At 37.2% G+C, this 17957-nt stretch overlaps 1 protein-coding gene across 1 annotated transcript; it reads left to right on the top strand.

Annotated features, from left to right (window-relative positions):
- The first annotated feature begins 2604 nt into the window (after nt 1-2604).
- LOC134493674 (complement factor H-related protein 2-like) lies at nt 2605-11123 on the top strand. Its single transcript, XM_063298394.1, has 4 exons — nt 2605-2846; nt 4972-5028; nt 6774-6956; nt 9171-11123. Exons 1-4 carry the CDS (start codon nt 2786-2788, stop codon nt 9365-9367), a joined length of 498 nt encoding a protein of 165 aa, XP_063154464.1. The 5' UTR covers nt 2605-2785; the 3' UTR covers nt 9368-11123.
- Nucleotides 11124-17957: the final 6834 nt, after the last annotated feature.

Below are 17957 nucleotides of genomic sequence, written 5' to 3' on the forward strand. Positions count from 1 at the left end.
TCCTCCTGCTGGAGTAATACCTGGGAGAAGGAACCCACTGTAGCCATTCTTTTATTGGCAGTTACAACACCCAGTCATCGCAGAATCCATATGTGTGGATGATCGTTCCCTTTAACCCTGGAATATAGAGTTTGGTAAGCACGAATGCTTCTTCAGAACCCAGGGGCTTCATCCACTGCACAATTCCAGTGGGAACCCAGGTTGCCATAGCTATCTCACCCTCAGAGCCCAGTTTCTCTTAAAGAAACTTAAGAACTTTTCTATGAAAAAAGCCAAGGGCAGAACCTTGGCTGTCTGACTTAAGAGGTTCATTGCAGAAAAGAACAGCTCAAGTAGAGAGACTGCCTTGACACTGAGTCTCCACTCCCAGGGGTAAAGGAGACCAATATCTGAATGCTTTGCCATTTCATCCTCAGCAACTGCTTGAATAACAGATAGTGTTTCTTGGACAGGGATATCTTGAGGAATCAGGTATATAGATGAATGAAGCTTGACCTGGCACTGATATAGCATCTGTCTCCCCTTTATATTTCAGTGGAAATAATAAGCAATCTATCACACTTGTCCAGATCATCTCTTCATACCAAGGCCATTCCTTACAATCTGATTCAGTTAGTGAGCAACACAGATGATGCTAACAAAGGAATCTTAACGGGCTGCCCTTTTCATGTGGATCATACTGCCCCTGACTATGAAGCCAAGATTGGCTGAGATTTGGCTGCCCAACTATGCTCAACTCATTTGCTGTGTGAGTCATGTTCATTACCCCACCATGAAACAGTACCCACCAGGGCCTGGGTTCTGCATCATGAGAAGTGCTGTGGCTTACTGTGACAGACATCCCTTCATTCTCACCCCACTGATATCAGTGCATGCTGAGGAAGAGGTAAGAAGACACTGTCCACTTCAACTGGACTGAGGTAAAATGAGGACAAGGACTTCAGCCTATAGCTCCCAGCATTCACAACGCTTTCTTGCTGCATCAGTGATTAGGGTAGGCACTGCCTGCCTGTAAAGCTGCTGTATGAGGAGATCAAGCAGTTGGGGTAATCAGATGGAGAAAGTGCCAGACTCTATCATTCTCCAACATGCTGAATAGCTGGTCATCCAAAGCTATCATCTGCTGTTGTTGAATCACTCTACTGCTTGCTGTCAAATGACTGTTTCAAACTCTGCGGAGAGATCTTTTTTAAAAAAATAGATGTTTTAATCCTACCATTATTATTTCTATCAATAATCTTGCTGTTTGGGAGCCAGAGCTTTCCTGCTAGTGAGCAATCTGGGCTGTGTAGCAATGCCAGAGGTGGGCAAGACAGGTCTGAAGTGTTGCCAAGGTGGAAAAGCCCCCTGCTCACCTATACATTGCAGTGGTGCAAACAGCACAACACAGGTCTTTAATCACAACTTAGAGTGCTACCATACCAGCAAGCTTGTTTGGTGGCAATGGGTGGTCTGCTGAGTCCCCAGTACCACCATATGCCATTGTCTCAGATTCAGAAAGAATCTTCTTTTTCACCCTGACCTTTGCCCTCAGCCCCTGGGTTTCTAATGGAGGGAGTAGACTGATTATAGGTAGTCCTCGCTTATCAACAGCCTCATGCAGCAAGAGTTCAAAATTATGACGGTGCTAAAAAAATAACTTTGTGAACAATCCTTGCATTGACAACTGTTGCAGCGTCCTGCAGTCACATGATCACCAATTGCGTGCTTTGCAACTGGCTTGTGACAAGCAGAATTAATACAGAAGGTGGAAGTAAAATCAGAAATTGTGGTCACGTGATTTTTTTTGCTTAGTAACCACATCACTTTGCTTAACAACCGAAGAGGAAGTAAGGCTATAAGCCCAGTCACATTCATGTAATTTTCCATTTAGCAACCACGTTGCACAGTGACTGAGTTGCAGGACCCAAATGTTGAGGACTACCTGTATCTGAAACATCACCACCACCACCACCACATCCTTTGCCTGTGTGGAGGGAAGAACCCCTCCCCCAGCACTGGGCCCTTCTTGAGCCTTACCCACCCCACCATCAGCTGATGGTATCACCCCTGCCTCAGGATGAAGGGGACTAGTACTAAAACCATTTCTTATAGCATGATTTTATTACTCTGCCATGCTCCCTTTGCCTAGGAAACCTTGGCCAGGCCTTCCCACTGGCTAATTCTCTAATTGGCCTTACTCTCTCAGCTGTGGCTTGTTCAGTTTTTTTTTTTTTAAACTAAAGGAAGCTCTGAACTGAAGGGTGTGGGAGAAGCCTTAAAGGCAAGCAGGTCCCTTTTTAAAACAAAAAAAGTCCTATTTGTGTGTGTGTGTATTGTATCTAATAAGCAGCAGTGATTACACATACAAATATAACTGGAAGAATTAATTTCCCAAAATAGAGGATAGGCAGCTTTTCCCAATATTCTTTTGCTCAAATTTCCCCTCCCCCTGCTTCTTGGTAAAGATCATTCACCATATTTATACAGTAATGAGCAGACCTCCAAAACTCCCATGTAGGTTTTGTTCCATAATGAATTAGTTTAGGTGTTTAACTCTGTTCTCCACAATACTTTACTCTGACAAATTCTAAAGAACATTTGTCTGGGGTAAGTATATAGCTTAATGCTTTATAATGCAGGCTTCCGCCAAAGAGAGAAGTATTGTGGACTTTGCAGTATGAACAAATAAACAGTCAGTTTTGTGGACCCAGAGGTGAAAAACCTTCCCAAGGGCAGTCACTGGTGTCAGTGGTTAAAAGTCCCAACTGTACAGTGCAGAACTGACAATCTGAAATACTGAGACATGAACTGTTTTGGCTATATAATTTCTGTCCTACTATGGACGTGCTGTGTTCTCCAGAAGGGTAAGTTATTGAAGTAGAAGTAAAAATTAACTTTTTTTACAGGGGAAATGGACTGCTAGTATTTTTAAAGGAAAAGCAGAGATAAATATCAATTATTTCAAGTTAAGTCGTGTAAAAGAAGATGTCATGAGAAAATGCTGTGATTTGCCATATTTGTATCTAAATCAGGTACTAGAATCGTTCTTATGTTGCAGCTCATGTCCATTGGCTAAGTAATTGTGTTTAATGCATTAATGCATCTAATTGATTAGATGCTTAATTATTTTCTTCAGCTTAGATGCTGAAATGTAATACACAAAAATGCTTGATGGCCCTTTCTGAATTTTGCAATGGGTACATAACTCAGAGCAACTTCACCGTTAAGGATGGCTCTGTACATCTGTTGTATTCAAAACAGTTGTGGTGTCTTAAGGCATCTTAATTTTATTATAAACTTTGGAGTACTATATTCCACTTCAACAGATTCATGGTCTAATTGCCTGAGAAAAGTGTGTGTGTGTGTTTATCATTAAATTAATAGTAAACAATTAGGTTAGATGGAAATGAAATGCAGATGGTAGAGTGCTAATTATGTTAAAAGTAGCTGAAAGACTATGTTGAAGATTGTCATCGGTCCTGCAGTTGTTAGTTGGAAGTAAGAAAGCTGTTCTAATTAGCAGGTTTTGAAAGACCAACAAATTATTTTTGTTGCAGCTGTATATAATTTTTCGATAGGGAAAACTGGTTGTAAGATTTTCATGTGCCAAAACTATTTTGCTGGGATTCAGTACTGAACTATGTACCTTGACAAATGTAAACACACATATTATACTCTTATCTTCCATTAGAACCCCATTCATCTGAAGAAGTAGGTAAAGTCTGTGAAAGTTTATGGCAGAATAACTTTTGCTAGTCATTAAGATGCTTCAAATTATTTGTCATCAGCATTTTTGCCATGTTTCCCAGTTGAACAACGTACAATGGAGTTGTTATTCTTATTCCTCAGTGCCTAGCTGAAGAATATTAATAGCATTCATGATTGGGGGCTGTACTTTACATTTTCTCTGAGGGCAAGGGCCATAGCTGCTGGGACAATAATGCAAAATGGCAAGTGCTGTGTCACATATGTGGTCAAGGGCCAGGATCTCTGCGTGTGTACGGGTGTGGGGAATGGGGTTTTTCTTTTCACTTTAATTTCTGAATAATCATTTAATAATCCTCATATATGAGGGGATACCAGACTACTGCTTTTGAACAATGTTGCTGGGGTATGTGTGCAGCCTTGGAGTTAGCTAATAGATTGGCATCTCTCGTGGGGTTCTTTGTTTCATCCCTACCACTGCCTGTTGTGTACAAATATGAAGTCATTGTGCAAGTGCTGGGGAAAAGCCAAAGCAGTAAGAAATTCATTGAGATCAGGTAGCCTTCATGGTCATGGTCAAATATACCGTGTATCTTAAGAAAAGCAGGCAGAAAAATGTGTTACTACTGCCTTACTAGCTATGAATTATGCCAAAGGAAAAAGCCCCACTACTATTCCTGACTTGTAATCTCCTTTCCAAAACACCCGAAAAAACTTTCAGTAGAAAGGAAAAAGGGAAACAGTTTCACAGAAAGTGTGCTCAACTAATATTGAAGTGGATCCAGACTTTGAAATTACTTAATTTCATTTTCATTTTAATTATTATCATTATAATCAATTTAATACTTAAGTTTACATAACAATTCCATTCATTGATTTCAATGTGGCTGCAAAGTAGTCTAACTGAAAAAAGGTTCTCTTTGAGAATCAATTATTATGAGCTGATGTTTCCTTGTGATACTTAGAAGGACTTACAAATGGTTCTGTAATAGAATCTAATTATGTTTCCCTTCTCAGAAACAATCAGTGATTTGCCTTTGAAAAGTGCACCATATTCTCATTCTCAATAAATGAAAATGCGAAGTAGCCATTGCCTTTGCATTTTGTTCAAGATGAATTACAGATAGGCAAGGGACTGTTCATTTCCAAAGAAATGGCAAGGCTTATCAATGCAGAAAAGATCTTTAACTTATTCCAGTAATAGAAATTAAGCTCTTCTCCCTCCAGAAGTTGGTATGTTGAAATTTAGTATCTCCTTTTTTGCATTCCACATTACTCTTTCAGTATCCCAGCAGAGGCAAGTTGCATATGATGACTTGATCAATCTACTTACTGAGCCAGGTAAGATGCAAACTCCACTAGCCTGTAATATAAAACGCTGAATTCCAGTCAGGGTATTAAACCTTAGACAAGATGTGTGCTTTTTAAAAATTTGAGCAAGTAAAGAAATATATATCCGTAATATATTCTTGGCAATCTCAAGCTCAGATGTCATTTACACATCCATATACCATGTACAATGGGCAAATCTATATATACACATACATACAAGCTCAAGGTGGTAAACCTACCTAATAGTCCTACCTCCTATGAGGTGGGTTGGTCTGAGCAAGAGTAACTGGCCCATGAAAGTCACTCAGCTGGCTTTCATGCCTAAGGGAGGGCCAGAACTCAGTCTTCTGTTCTCTAGCCTACTACCTTAACCACTGCACCAAACTGGCTTTCCATTGAATGTCCATTGAAATCTATAGGATTTTCCAATGGTATCCCAATTATTGAAAGAATTCCACTAAATCTGAATCCAGTCCAATTTGTTGTATTTTTAGTATGGGAGGAACATACCTCTAAAGTATATATTACAATGCTATTGTTTCATGCTAACAAAATGGTAATGGGCTACCAGTAAAGTGAATTTCTTAGGATTGTAAATCTTCATAAGTATGATATTTTGTATTTATCTAGGAATTATTGATGACATCAACTTTGTATATTGTCATTTAAGAAAAATAGTCTTGTTACGTCTTATGAAAATATCCTAACTCTACAATATTTTGATTCTCACAAGTGTAATTAATTAATTCTGTTAGTTCAGGATTATTATTAATTAGTTAAGAATTCATTTTAAAAAAATATCTCACTTAAAAAAACTTGATTATAAAGAATATGCACAGGCAATAGTTAACATACATATATATTATACCTGGCAGTGCTAATTCAGAAAAGATGTACATCTCCAGAAAAAACAAAACAAAAAGATTGACATGTCTCCCATAGCACAGCTACTTGCATCCTCAAGCAGACATGTTTCTAGTCCTATTACCTGAGTTTCTGTTAACTTGAGATGCCTGGAATAGAAAGTAGAACCATAAGTAATTCTATAACTGGGTCATGGTTCCTCTCTGGAAAAAATAGGTCCTAATACCATGCAGAATTCATAACAGAGATGGGGGAGAAAATGGGAACAGCAGGTAGAAATTATAACTGATTATTTCACCTTCTAAAGTTAAATGCCAGATAAAGTGGGAGATCAGAAGTGTTAGAAGTTGGGAATTACTGGAAAGATCCACCTCCTGGGTTATGATAGGCCACTGTATCCTTTGGAGTATTTTTTAACCAAAAATGGGAAGAACTTTGAGACATCTGTGGTACAAAAGAAACTGCCTAAAATATAGAGAGGAAATCACTCTATTTCATGACCTGGCTGGATTGGAACTCAGTTATAATTTTTTTTTTTAATAACGAGTCTTTGTTCATAGTTTTATGACTGTGGAAATTTTCTTGTGGTTTATCGGAATTTATCACTGTTTATAATGAAAGAAAATATATCTTAGTCTAATAATGGTGATTAGGATATTTCTTGGTAATGCTCTCTCATGATGATGGAACAGGAGCAGCAACAGTCACAGAATATATTATAGAATCTAATAATAAATTAAATAGGAAAAAGTCCTTTGAAATTTGGACTTCAGACTCATTTTTTTTCATTCTGTTTTTTTCATGGTCTTGTACAGTACAATGGTATCTTGGATCTGACATTACTTGTTAGTCAGTCTAATATATCTGTTTATTCAAAATTTTAATTGTAGAGATTCCAGCAAGTTGTGGTCCTCCACCCGCTATTGGTAATGCATTGCTTCTAGCGAACCCAAGACAGGAATTCTTATCAGGTGAAATTGTGATATATCAGTGCTACAGGCTGTATGAAATGGAGGGCACTCCAGCTGCAAAGTGTGAGAATGGCCGTTGGAGAGGTGTGCCGAGATGTGTTCGTAAGTGTAGAATTTAAAACTCTGATCCTTCTTGTTGTGATGGCAAAATAACCTTCTTATGGCAAAAATGGCCATTTTCTCTGATATCCTTGTGAGGCCACGCCACATGAGGGCAGCAATATCATAAAATGCAAATCTTTACAGTATTTTCCTGAAAAACTAAAAAAAATGCACTACTTCATGAAATATAAAAACATATGCAATCAAGAAGATTGTTGACTAGAATCTAAATTTATTCTTTATTTCTTGGGAGTGTAGACATTTTAAATGAAGACTGGCAAAACTCCTTAGCCTTCCCCTGGATTATATTGTTTTAGTTATGTTAGAGTGTGAGAAACATATATTAAAATTTAATAGACATGGATCCCATTGTTATAGTATATGTAGAATGTAGTCAAAGAAAATATTTTTTGTTAAAGTGCTATCTCAGCCATACTGTTTAGTTTTGTGAGACAGCTTCCTCATGCAGTTACAGGTAGTCCTCATTTAGCAAGTGCCTTGTTTAGCAATGGTGATGAAAAAGTAACTTTGTGACCAATCCTTGCATTTATGAACTTCTCAGGTCTGTAAAGCAAAGGAAAGCTGAAGTAAGATCTTAAGCACAGTCACAGTACCCAGATCTATTTCTCTTTTCCATCATTGCCAGTGATGCCAAGTTCCTGAATTGGCTTTTGTGTGGACTGCATTGTAGTCTGGGTAGGTTTGTAACAAATTGAAACTGAATCCAGACAAATCTGAGGGTTTGGTGCTTGGAGGAACTCTCAGTCAATTTAAGGGAGCCTTTCCTGGCCCTGAATGGATTTTCTTCCATTATGGGATCAAGACCAGGGAGTAATCCTAGATTCTATTCTGTCCCCAAGTACACCTAGCATGGTGGCTAGGAGCACCAGGGACCATCTACAGATGATATACTAGTTATGCCCCTTTTTGATGAGGGCCAGCCTGACTACTATTATTCAGATACTGGTTCCCTTATGATTAGACTAATATAGCCCAGCACATGGGGGATGCTTTACAGCACATGGGGATGCTCTTGAAGGAAATACAAACATTGCAGTAGGTCCAAAATGCAGCATTTAGGCTCATGGTGGGGGCATTCTGGTGTAAGCATATAACACCTGTCTTGGCTAAACTGCATTGGCTTCCAGTCACCTTTCATGCAAAGTTTAATATGCCTGTTATTGCATTTAACTCCCTACATGGTTCAGGCCCTTTCCACTTGAAAAAATGGCTTTCGATATATTATTACCCAGGAGCTATGTTCTGCAGACAAAGGACTTCTATGGGTGCTGCCCTGAAAAGAGGCATGTTTTGGCACCAGTACTCTGGAATTTTCTTCCCTAATCAATATGGTCAGCTTCTTTTTTATTATGCTTAAGACATATTTTTATTCTTTAGCTTTTCTCCCATAATAGTTATGTCCATTTTAGAACCTGATCTTAATTTGCCATATATTCTTAATGTATTTTCTATTTTTTAAAATATTTTTATGAAGTAGTAGTTTTATGATATTTGGTTATGCTTTTAGATAGTTTTATAATGGTTATATTTTATTATGTATTTTTTAAAATGTTCTGTACCTAACATTTATTTATTGATTCTATTTGTTAACAGCTGTGGGATAGCCTGTTAGTTGGGAGCATGCAGTGTGTGTATATATACAAACACACGAACACTCAGACATATACCCATCCCCCCCACAGACACACACACACACACACACACATAATATATGTATATGTATATGTATATGTATATGTATATGTATATGTATATGTATATGTATATGTATATATATAGTGTGTGTGTGTGTGTATGCATATGTGCATATGTGCAAATAAAAACTTCAAAATTGGGATATAGTTACAATAATAATCATTCTTTAGTATAAATGGAAATACCTAATTTGCAACAGCAACTTTTCCTCAAAAGCTGAACTTTTTCAGAAGACCACAGTCTAAGACCACCACAATCAGTATCTGATTGACAGGTACAGCAGTTCTGTTAGTCTGATGAAATCAACTTGTTTGACATGATGATTAGCCCCTTCAGTTTAGCTGTGTGTTCTACCTAAAACTTGTACCACCAAGTCCATAATTTAACATAAAACATAAACGTACAGTAAATTGTAACTTTGTTAATTACTCTGTTATTCAACAACATTTTTGTGGGTTTCCTCAATTTAATATATAAGTACATTTATTTATTCTTCAGAAACTTGTAGAGCTGATGAAACTGACATGGACCACAACAATATTAAGCTGAGGTGGATAACTAAGTCAACCTCCATGAGAGCATCAGATTATTGGATGGAGTTTGAGTGTAAAATGGGATTTCGTAAGCACCCATTATCATCACCATTTATGAAACAATGTGTAAAGGGACCATGGGTGTACCCTAGATGTATATAATAGAGTAAGTATTTCCTGGTTCAGCTATAGAAAATTCATACTTATTCAAAAGGGTAATAACCTTCTCCTTGTATGTTGGTGTGTGACTGAGTTTAAGGTACTTTTAAAAATCAGAAAGGAAGAATGATGGGGCAAATGGTGATGATCCTTACCCTGCCTGCTGCCATCTCCTGCTACTGGTGATCATTTGTGGGCTCTCTGGGATTTGGAATCCTCAGAGCTGAAACTTAAGTGACCAGATTAGGAACTACCAATCTTCCTTCCTTTATCCTCTTCTCAGAAGCACAGTTACTACTCAGGTCTCCTATCTAATCATAGCTCACCACCCCTTCTTGATAACTAATGATTTATAGCCCTGGAATAACTTAAGAAGTTGTGTCCCATCTCAAAGTCCCATCTGAGGGAGGCATCACAGTACATCACTCTACCAACCCACCTTTCTACTGGAGACCACTGTAAACCTATGCAGCCAGAATTGTGCATAGATCTACAGTTCCCAAACTGTGTGCCACAGCATTTCAGGGTGCCACAGTGAACTCACCTGGGCACCGCAGGATATTTTAAATTTCCAAGGGAAACACAGTGATATTCAACCTCTGTTGGACAGTGCACAAACTGCTTGTCTAGTATCACTGAGTTTCCCTTAAAATTTAAAATATCCCACAGCACTCCTGTGTGAGTTCACTGTTTCTGTTACTGTAAATCCATAGTTTCCAAACTGTATGCCACAATGCCCCAGGGCATCGCAGGACACAGTTTGCGAATTGCAGGGCACTGTGAAAAAATTACTGAGACACAAAGGGCACTATGAAACCAGAAAGTTTGGAAACCTCTGGCATAGATCTGACTACATACCTTTCCCAAAATTGGTTTATTCCTGCCAGCTCATAAATGTCATCAATAGTGGCCTCCATTAGTTTAGTGGAGTTATGTGTTACTGCAATTTATTTATTATTCAAATTTTGCTACTGCCCATCTCCCCCAAAAGGTATAGAACCATCCTTACAGCGTTGTGGCAGATGGTTTCTATTTAAAAAGATCCATAATACATATGAGAGAGTGCTTGTGTAATTATTTCTTCAGCCATTAATTAAATCAAGGCCTTCACTTGTAAAACAAACAGCATAGAAATAATTGCTTTAAAACTTTTAAGAGTGTACTATGATGGCAACTGACAAAGCAGGTCATATTGTACTGAAAAGAATTTTAAGGCTGTCAGATGATAATGAAAGAAGCTATAATTCATCAAGAAAATGTGAGGATTTGCCACAATCTGTGTTTGCCACAATCTGTTTAATCCAAGTCCTATATAATATGTATGTAGAACATCACATGAAGGTTTATCCTAGCTATAAACTTTCATTTTTAAAAAGCTGTGTCTTGTTTAAAGGGAAATATGTTTTAAAGGCATCCTGCATATGGTTACTCTAATTACACACTGTTTAAGGTGTTATAACTTGATTAAGTTGTTGTAACATGTTAATGTTAATGGAGTTTCAATATTGCATTCCAAAGTTGGTTGTTCTTAAAAGCCCCTTATAGAACTTAAGTTGATGAGAGAAAATGACTTTATATTTAAACATATGATGAGCACTATTAAAAACAGATCCTATAGAAGATTTCTTATATTTTAAATAAAGGGGTTAAATAAAGGTGTAAAGATGCCATAATAAGATGATGTCAGATGGTTCCAAAATAATTATTAGCTGTATGAAAAGGATACTTAATCTGAAAATAAATTTATTTTAAAATGAAATTTCAGAAGTAATGTCTTGTTATACTTCACAAGGGCTTTTTTATACATTCTGCTGAAAGAATATTTACCAAAATCTATCTCCCTCTCTCCTCATCCTGTTTAAACTGTTGATCCCAAACCAGATTCTGATTGATACACAATTCTTAGTGTTAAAAACGTTTGTGTTTAATTTACCTTCACAAGGTACTTAGTGTTGGCTGCCAGCAAAGTCTCTGCATGGCTTAAGCTAACCTATGGAGCTATTCTCACCTTTACAAAAACAGTGACTGAAAAAAAATGCAATTTGTAGCATTGGTTATTAAGCAAAAAACATTTTTGTTATGTGTTAATTTCATGTTCATATTTATTCCATATAACAGTAGGTCACCATGGAGGTAGCCCAGTGGATTTAATTTTCAATTTTTAGCTATAAAGTTAGCTCTGGACTGTTCCCTCCAGATCTGCTGATTTTCTCTCCAAGGGACATACAGTACCTTTATAAAACAGAGATAATTATATTGCTAGAATAACATTGCTATAGTTCAACATAGATTTGTCAAAGTTTTTAGAAGGATAATAATTATTATTCTGGCTGATGAGACAAGGGGCTTATTTGCACTGCCAAGTTACCACATCACCAGAACAGGAGAGCAAGCATTTTTCTGAGAGTAGAAATGAATGAAGACTTTTTTATCTCCTTCCCATTGCAAGTTCAACCCCCCTGAATTTTTTTGTTTTGTTTTTTTGCTGTGGTTTGAAATCAGTCTTCTCTTTATGTCATACTGAGTACATTGAGTATTTTGCAGAGGAAGGAACATCCTTTCAATTGAGCCACTGCTTACCATTAGCTATAGTACCTTTGCTGTTTTAATAGCAGAATAATTATAATGCTTGCCTTTTAAGTCAAAGACTGCTGGATTGATCCCAGCAGAAACATACTGTTTTTCTTTTCAAACTTTCTACACCTCTCTCTGTTTTATATCATCATTATCATCATCATCATCATCATCATCATCATCATCATCATCATCATCATCCAGTTCCATCATTTAACTGTTGTCAGTCACATGGGTAGAAAAACAGTGATTGGAAAGAACAGTGAAATTATAGAACTGCAGTTGTTTTTAAAGTACAGGCAGATGTGAGAAGCTTGAAAATAATAATTACAATAACAATAATAGTGAAATATTCTGTGGGGTTTTAAACCAGCAACCTTTCTCTTACAAGACAAGAGTTATAATGACTGTGCTATTACAGCAGCCCTTTAAAGTGGATTAAAAAGCCTCAGAAAGAAATACAGCAGTAGGAAAGGGTTTTTAAGAAGTTTTTTATCTACTGGTTTTGAACCAGCAACTTACATTTGCAAGAAAAAATATAACCATAGTGCTATTAGAGCACCTACAATGAGAAGACAATTTTAAAAGGTATTAGTGTTTTACAAATCCTAGTACTACTTATGTCCTTTATAGTTACCTCTGTAAAGTAGGCAAAAAACTACTGAGGTTTGTTTGCAAAATCTGGCCCTCCAGAAATAGTCTGGTGACAGGGCAACCAGGCAATGGGGATAAGATAAGCCAATAGACTACAGCAGCAGTTAAAAAATATTACAATGGCTATCCTGTTAGAATCTCATGGCAAAAGTGGCTAGGAGTCAAGAGACAGGCAAATCAAGTCTGATTTCCAATTGAAAGAGTTTTAAATACTACTTTTAAGTACTTTCGAGGAAACAGGAGGCTGTATGGGCATTGTTTCAGTTCTCAGAGTAACTTCTTGTGCAGAATACTGAATATTTATTATTGAAAAGATTTGTATAGCCACCCATCTTATGTAACATAACCCTGGCTGGCTCACAGCAATAATAAAAGAATAAAAACAATAGAAATCATAAAAACCATCAAAACAAAACATTCCCGGCACCCCGAACACAGCACAGACACACATGTGTATAATCACTGTACAGCTTCCCTGGGCTGCAGCCTCACCCCAACATCACCCCAAGGCTTGTGGGAAAAGCCAGGTCTTTACAGCTTTTCAGAAGGCCAGGAGGGTAGGGGCCTGCCGGATCTCAGGGGGAAGGGTATTCTGAAGGGCAAGGTGGCAACATTTAAAGGAAGGGACCTGGAGTGTACCCACCCTTTTAGATCTAGTGGATATAAGATAGCTTTGCCTGAAAGCTGAACATATCACCATTGGGGGAAAATGGAGAAAGAGAGAGAGATAAGCCAGTGTTAGAAGAATTTCTTCTCTTAGTTTGTTCCTTGCTCAGGTCAAAATGCCAGATGCTATAGTTCAGAGTTCAAAAGTTTTATTTAGCACACAAGGCAAAAACATTCACCATTGACTGTGGCTGGCCCTTTGCAAGGGGTGCAAAGCCGTTTTATAGTCAGGTGTAAACAATGAGTCTGCTCATGTCTAGTTCTAGAATTATCATAAGGAATAGCTTAATTTCTCACTTTCTGACTGGCACATTTTATCTTTGTTACTATGGGAGTGATATTTATCCTTACATTACTTTCTAATCTATGTACATGACTCTCTTGCTTCTGTGTAATAGAAAAGCACTAAATTCTCTTCTAAAATGGCATTAGTTTAGCTTCTTAAATAAAATTAAGGAAGATTTAATTTAGCACAGATATACTTAGTATGTATAAAGTTATTGACAAAAGTCCAAATCTCAGGTCATTTTCATTTGAAGAGAAGTAATTTTTTTCCTCCTTGAATTTCAGGACACATTATCAGGGGATTTCAATAAAGCTCCAAATAGGGATTTTCAACATACTTTGAAAGCAACTCCCTATTTTTCAAACACTAGATTTTGACACTTCCTCCAACCCATTTTTAACATATTTTCTTTGAAATTCATTGGAAAAAAGTATATGTGGGAGTTGGGATTTGAATAATATTGAAGAATATGTACAGGCAAAATGTCTTATGCACAATTTGCTTTTGAATTTTTGAAGATTGTAGAGTTCTAAAGCTATCTTTAACAAGAAGGAAAGAAGTTAGGATTATCTACACAGAGTTTCCTGACATGGCTAGTTTGTCCTTTAAACTTCGATAATTTGTCTGCTTACCTAATGACTACTGATAGTCATCTCTCTCCTGGACTCTTAAATAAAATTAATCTAAAACTAAAAGCTACAGCTTATAACTGCAACCAGTATCTGCCACCATAACACATTATGGGGTTTGGAAATGCCTCCCCTAGCTTTTCAGCAGTTGTGCTTCACACACATGGGGGCACCCAATGGGTATCCTCTGACAAGCCTGTTGTCAGTTACTTCCTCAAGTAGTTGCTTAGCAACCTGCTGGAAGTGGGGGGAAGGATTCTTCAAAACAGAGTAATGGTTATTTATTTCCTTATAGTAATGAAGTGAAAGGTAAACCATTGAGGGGATAAAAAGAACTGTTTCTGTCCGCCAAGGTGGAAGCAGAGTGAATGATCTTCCCTCCACCTTCAAGCTCCAGGATAGACTCCAACACTACGGACCACATTTTAAGGATACGTGGAGCAAGGAAAGGCAAAAGACTATGCATATGACATCACATTTCATCCTCCTTTCTTTCCATTTTAGTTGTAATCAGTGATAAAGTGGAGCAGCAAACAAGCAGCTTGAAGAGAAGGGTGCTTTCTGATGAAGTCTTTATTATGCAATCGCTTGTCTCGTTCATGGAACTGTTTCCCTTTGTAGCTCTTTATTGTTGTTCACAACATTTTTCTTTTCCTATCCCACAGAAAAGCTGTTGGAGAGGAAGTAGGTGTTGAATGTCTTCTGACTGTTTGCATCGGAAACCCTCCATTTGGAAGCACCCAACATTTGGTAGTTCTCCATGAGTGCATAATTTGTAAAATATGAAAAAAAGAAACAAATAATCATTTAACCAGTAAGCAAGGTATCATGTCGCGAACAATTTTCTGACTATAAAAGAGGGCAGAAAAATAAACAGCTCTTCTATGCTATCAGATAAAAACAAACCCCAAACCAACAGTGTGCTGGTAAATGTAAACGCCAGCTCCCTTGCTGGGCCGTGCCACTAGCTGCCTCACAGCTGATCAGTGTGCTAAGCATTGTGGCTCAACTCTGCATTCAACCGGCTCACAAAATTCCAAAAAACTTAACAGTTGGCTCTTGCCAGCCAGTGCAAGCCAACTCCACACACCACTGCCCCAAACCCACAGTTTAGTAATATCTGTGGGAAGGAGGGAAAAAAAGTGTAAGGGTGATTGTTGAGCTATGTTTGTACTAGATCATATTGTGCGATGACCTGGAGCCTTTAGTTACGCAGTCTTAAGTCTAAGTTGCGAAGGTGTTCCCAAAGTTTATTGGAAGAAGAATCAGGAATGTGAAAAGAAAATAGGTTCCTCCAAGGTCTAAAAATGAAAAAGCAAAGCAAAAACAAAATATATTAAAATTATATTCAATTAATTTAAAATTAATTTCTAAAATTAGCCTAATTTTAGAAGCTCACAGGTTTCTGGCTTGGTAGAAAAAAAAGCGTCAGTAATTTTCAAGTCAGCAAAGCTAAAGAAAATATTTGTTTCTCTGGGTGGAGAATCTATAAGGTACACTTATGGAGTATTGCCTAGAGGCTGAAGGAGATAGCACCTTCTTAAAGAACAATGCCTCTGTCTTCTGAACATTCTGGTGTTGTGCCATCACAATCATGTGACCCAAACTGCTTTGTCTTCTTTCAGAAAGTTGCAGTCCCACTACATTTTACCCTCTTTTTACTGACTGAAGCGTTCAGCTGATTGAAAGTACAGAATTAGGCTAATTTGGAAATACTCAAGAGATACTTCTGAAGCAGAACAAATAATATCAGAACTCTTCCACAGCTTGTTTTACTTAAAATAGAAATGGATACATTTCCTAGGTGGTAGAAGCACTTATTACCTTATTAATCCTTATTACCGGAAGTGTTGACCAAAATTCATAGCAATTTAGCAGATAATTCTAACTGAGCTTTACGGTTGAACTAAATTCTGGGTATGCTACAGTATGTGAAATAAAGGGACTTTATATATTAAACAGTAAAATATACACACAGGGAAATAATTGGTGAAGTAAAAAGAGAAGAAGAATCTTAGAAATGTTATTCCTTTGAGATGTCATTCCTTGGAAAAGTTAATAACAAAATAGAAGGCCATATTTTGCAGAACAGTTAATAAACTGCCATAAGTGTAATGATGGATTGGCTAGTATGCATTGTACCATTTCTTCTAGGGACATGTACTTCTGACCATGGTGAGTTCTCAATCTTTAATATGGGGACATATTAGCTATTTGATTATATATATATATTAGAGAAAAATTATTCTACAAACTATTTCAGAATTGTAGAACAAGTTTCTATAAAATTGGAATTGTAGGAACAAATTCAATTTTGTATTTTTCTTCATTGAAGTTGTAAAGTTCTGACAATTACATTACTAATTTTCCAGTGACTGTAGATTAGTGGATTACTGCTGAGCTAGTTGATACGGATTTTATTAAGTTGTTCAGCTGAATATTTTGTACATCTTATAATGCTATGCCATTTACTGTATGTTTGGTGTCACTAGTGAACTTTTATTAATGCTAATGCATTGACTAAATTTTTACTTTTGTTATTGTTATTATGAAATTGCTGGGATTGATTTTGTATTGTACTATGGTTCCACCTGCTATCCCAAGCTTCTTTGAGCATAATTTAATGGAAAAGTAGTGTACCTTTGAATCAATCATGATTTACTGTGCATAGTCTGCAATTGCTTCCCATATAGTCAATACTCTCTTAACAATAAGATTGAGATTTTACATCAAAGTAATTAGCCCTACAGCATATATTCAAAACTATGACCAAAAAGGAACCAATTGCTTTACTAATAATATTATCCTTCTAAATCTTCTAATTTCTGATTGTCCCATTTATCTGACTGGTTGAGGAAATGGTACAGATCACAGACAAGGAGAGAAGGTGCTTTCTCTTTCTCTCTCATAGGGGAAGATTTTTTAATACAAAAATACTGTCCAATAGTACATCCTATTTTACCAGTAGCAAAAACCACGGCAGTCAGTATTACATTTTTAATTCTGGCATAATAAGGATAGGATCACTTTTTCTTTCCTCCTCAAAGTGATTGGCAACATGGTGAAATCTTCCCACAGTCTTCATAGGACCAACGAATGGGCATTGTGGATTTGTATAAATTATACAGAATCTCCCCATGAGCCGCAAATATCACCTGTCCATAACACCTGTCTACTACCATGAATGAAAACATGGATCCAAGTATGGTCCAATGGATCTTTATGATTTTTACATAGGAAATCAATCAATCAATCAATCTCCCCTAGCTACCATTAAACCATCTCCCCAATCATATATATGGTGTTCCACTAAGTCCCCATGATAATTGCGTTTCTTCAGCACTTTTCCTTAGGTGGCCTGGTGCAGCTGATGTAGGATATCCTTTACTGCTAATGATGTGATTTCTAACAACTAATAGGAGGGGCCACCAGTTTCATATTGGCAGCCAAACAGCAAAGTTAGTGGTGGGGGAAAAGAACTCTTTCTGCTACCTATGCTACCTCTGTTCACACTGATTAATGGAAAGCGCATCAATGAGCTCTTTGAAATTTGTCAGGCTTCATCCACTGAGAAGGAAATAGTATTCCTGTCACTTTTGTCAGACAGAAACAGGAAAAAAAATGTTTCCAGAGTCAATTCAGTTAATCTGGCTTAAGTAGGTATTCCTCACTGCTCCATATTTGTCCTTCCCAAAGCTGTATGTGTGGTGGAAGAGGATGACCATTCCAGATAGAAGGAATATACTGTCCTTCAGCCAAGGGATATGGCATCAATCGCTGCATT

Source organism: Candoia aspera, chromosome 3 (assembly GCF_035149785.1).
Source record: "Candoia aspera isolate rCanAsp1 chromosome 3, rCanAsp1.hap2, whole genome shotgun sequence".
NCBI classification, from domain to species: Eukaryota; Metazoa; Chordata; class Lepidosauria; order Squamata; family Boidae; genus Candoia; species Candoia aspera.

Coding starts and splice junctions, on each gene's coding strand:
- LOC134493674 (XM_063298394.1), top strand. CDS start 2,786: ATGAACTGTTTTGGCTATATAATTTCTGTCCTACTATGGACGTGCTGT. Junction 5,029..6,773: donor CAATCTACTTACTGAGCCAG/GTAAGATGCAAA, acceptor TTTTAATTGTAG/AGATTCCAGCAAGTTGTGGT. Junction 6,957..9,170: donor AGGTGTGCCGAGATGTGTTC/GTAAGTGTAGAA, acceptor TTTATTCTTCAG/AAACTTGTAGAGCTGATGAA.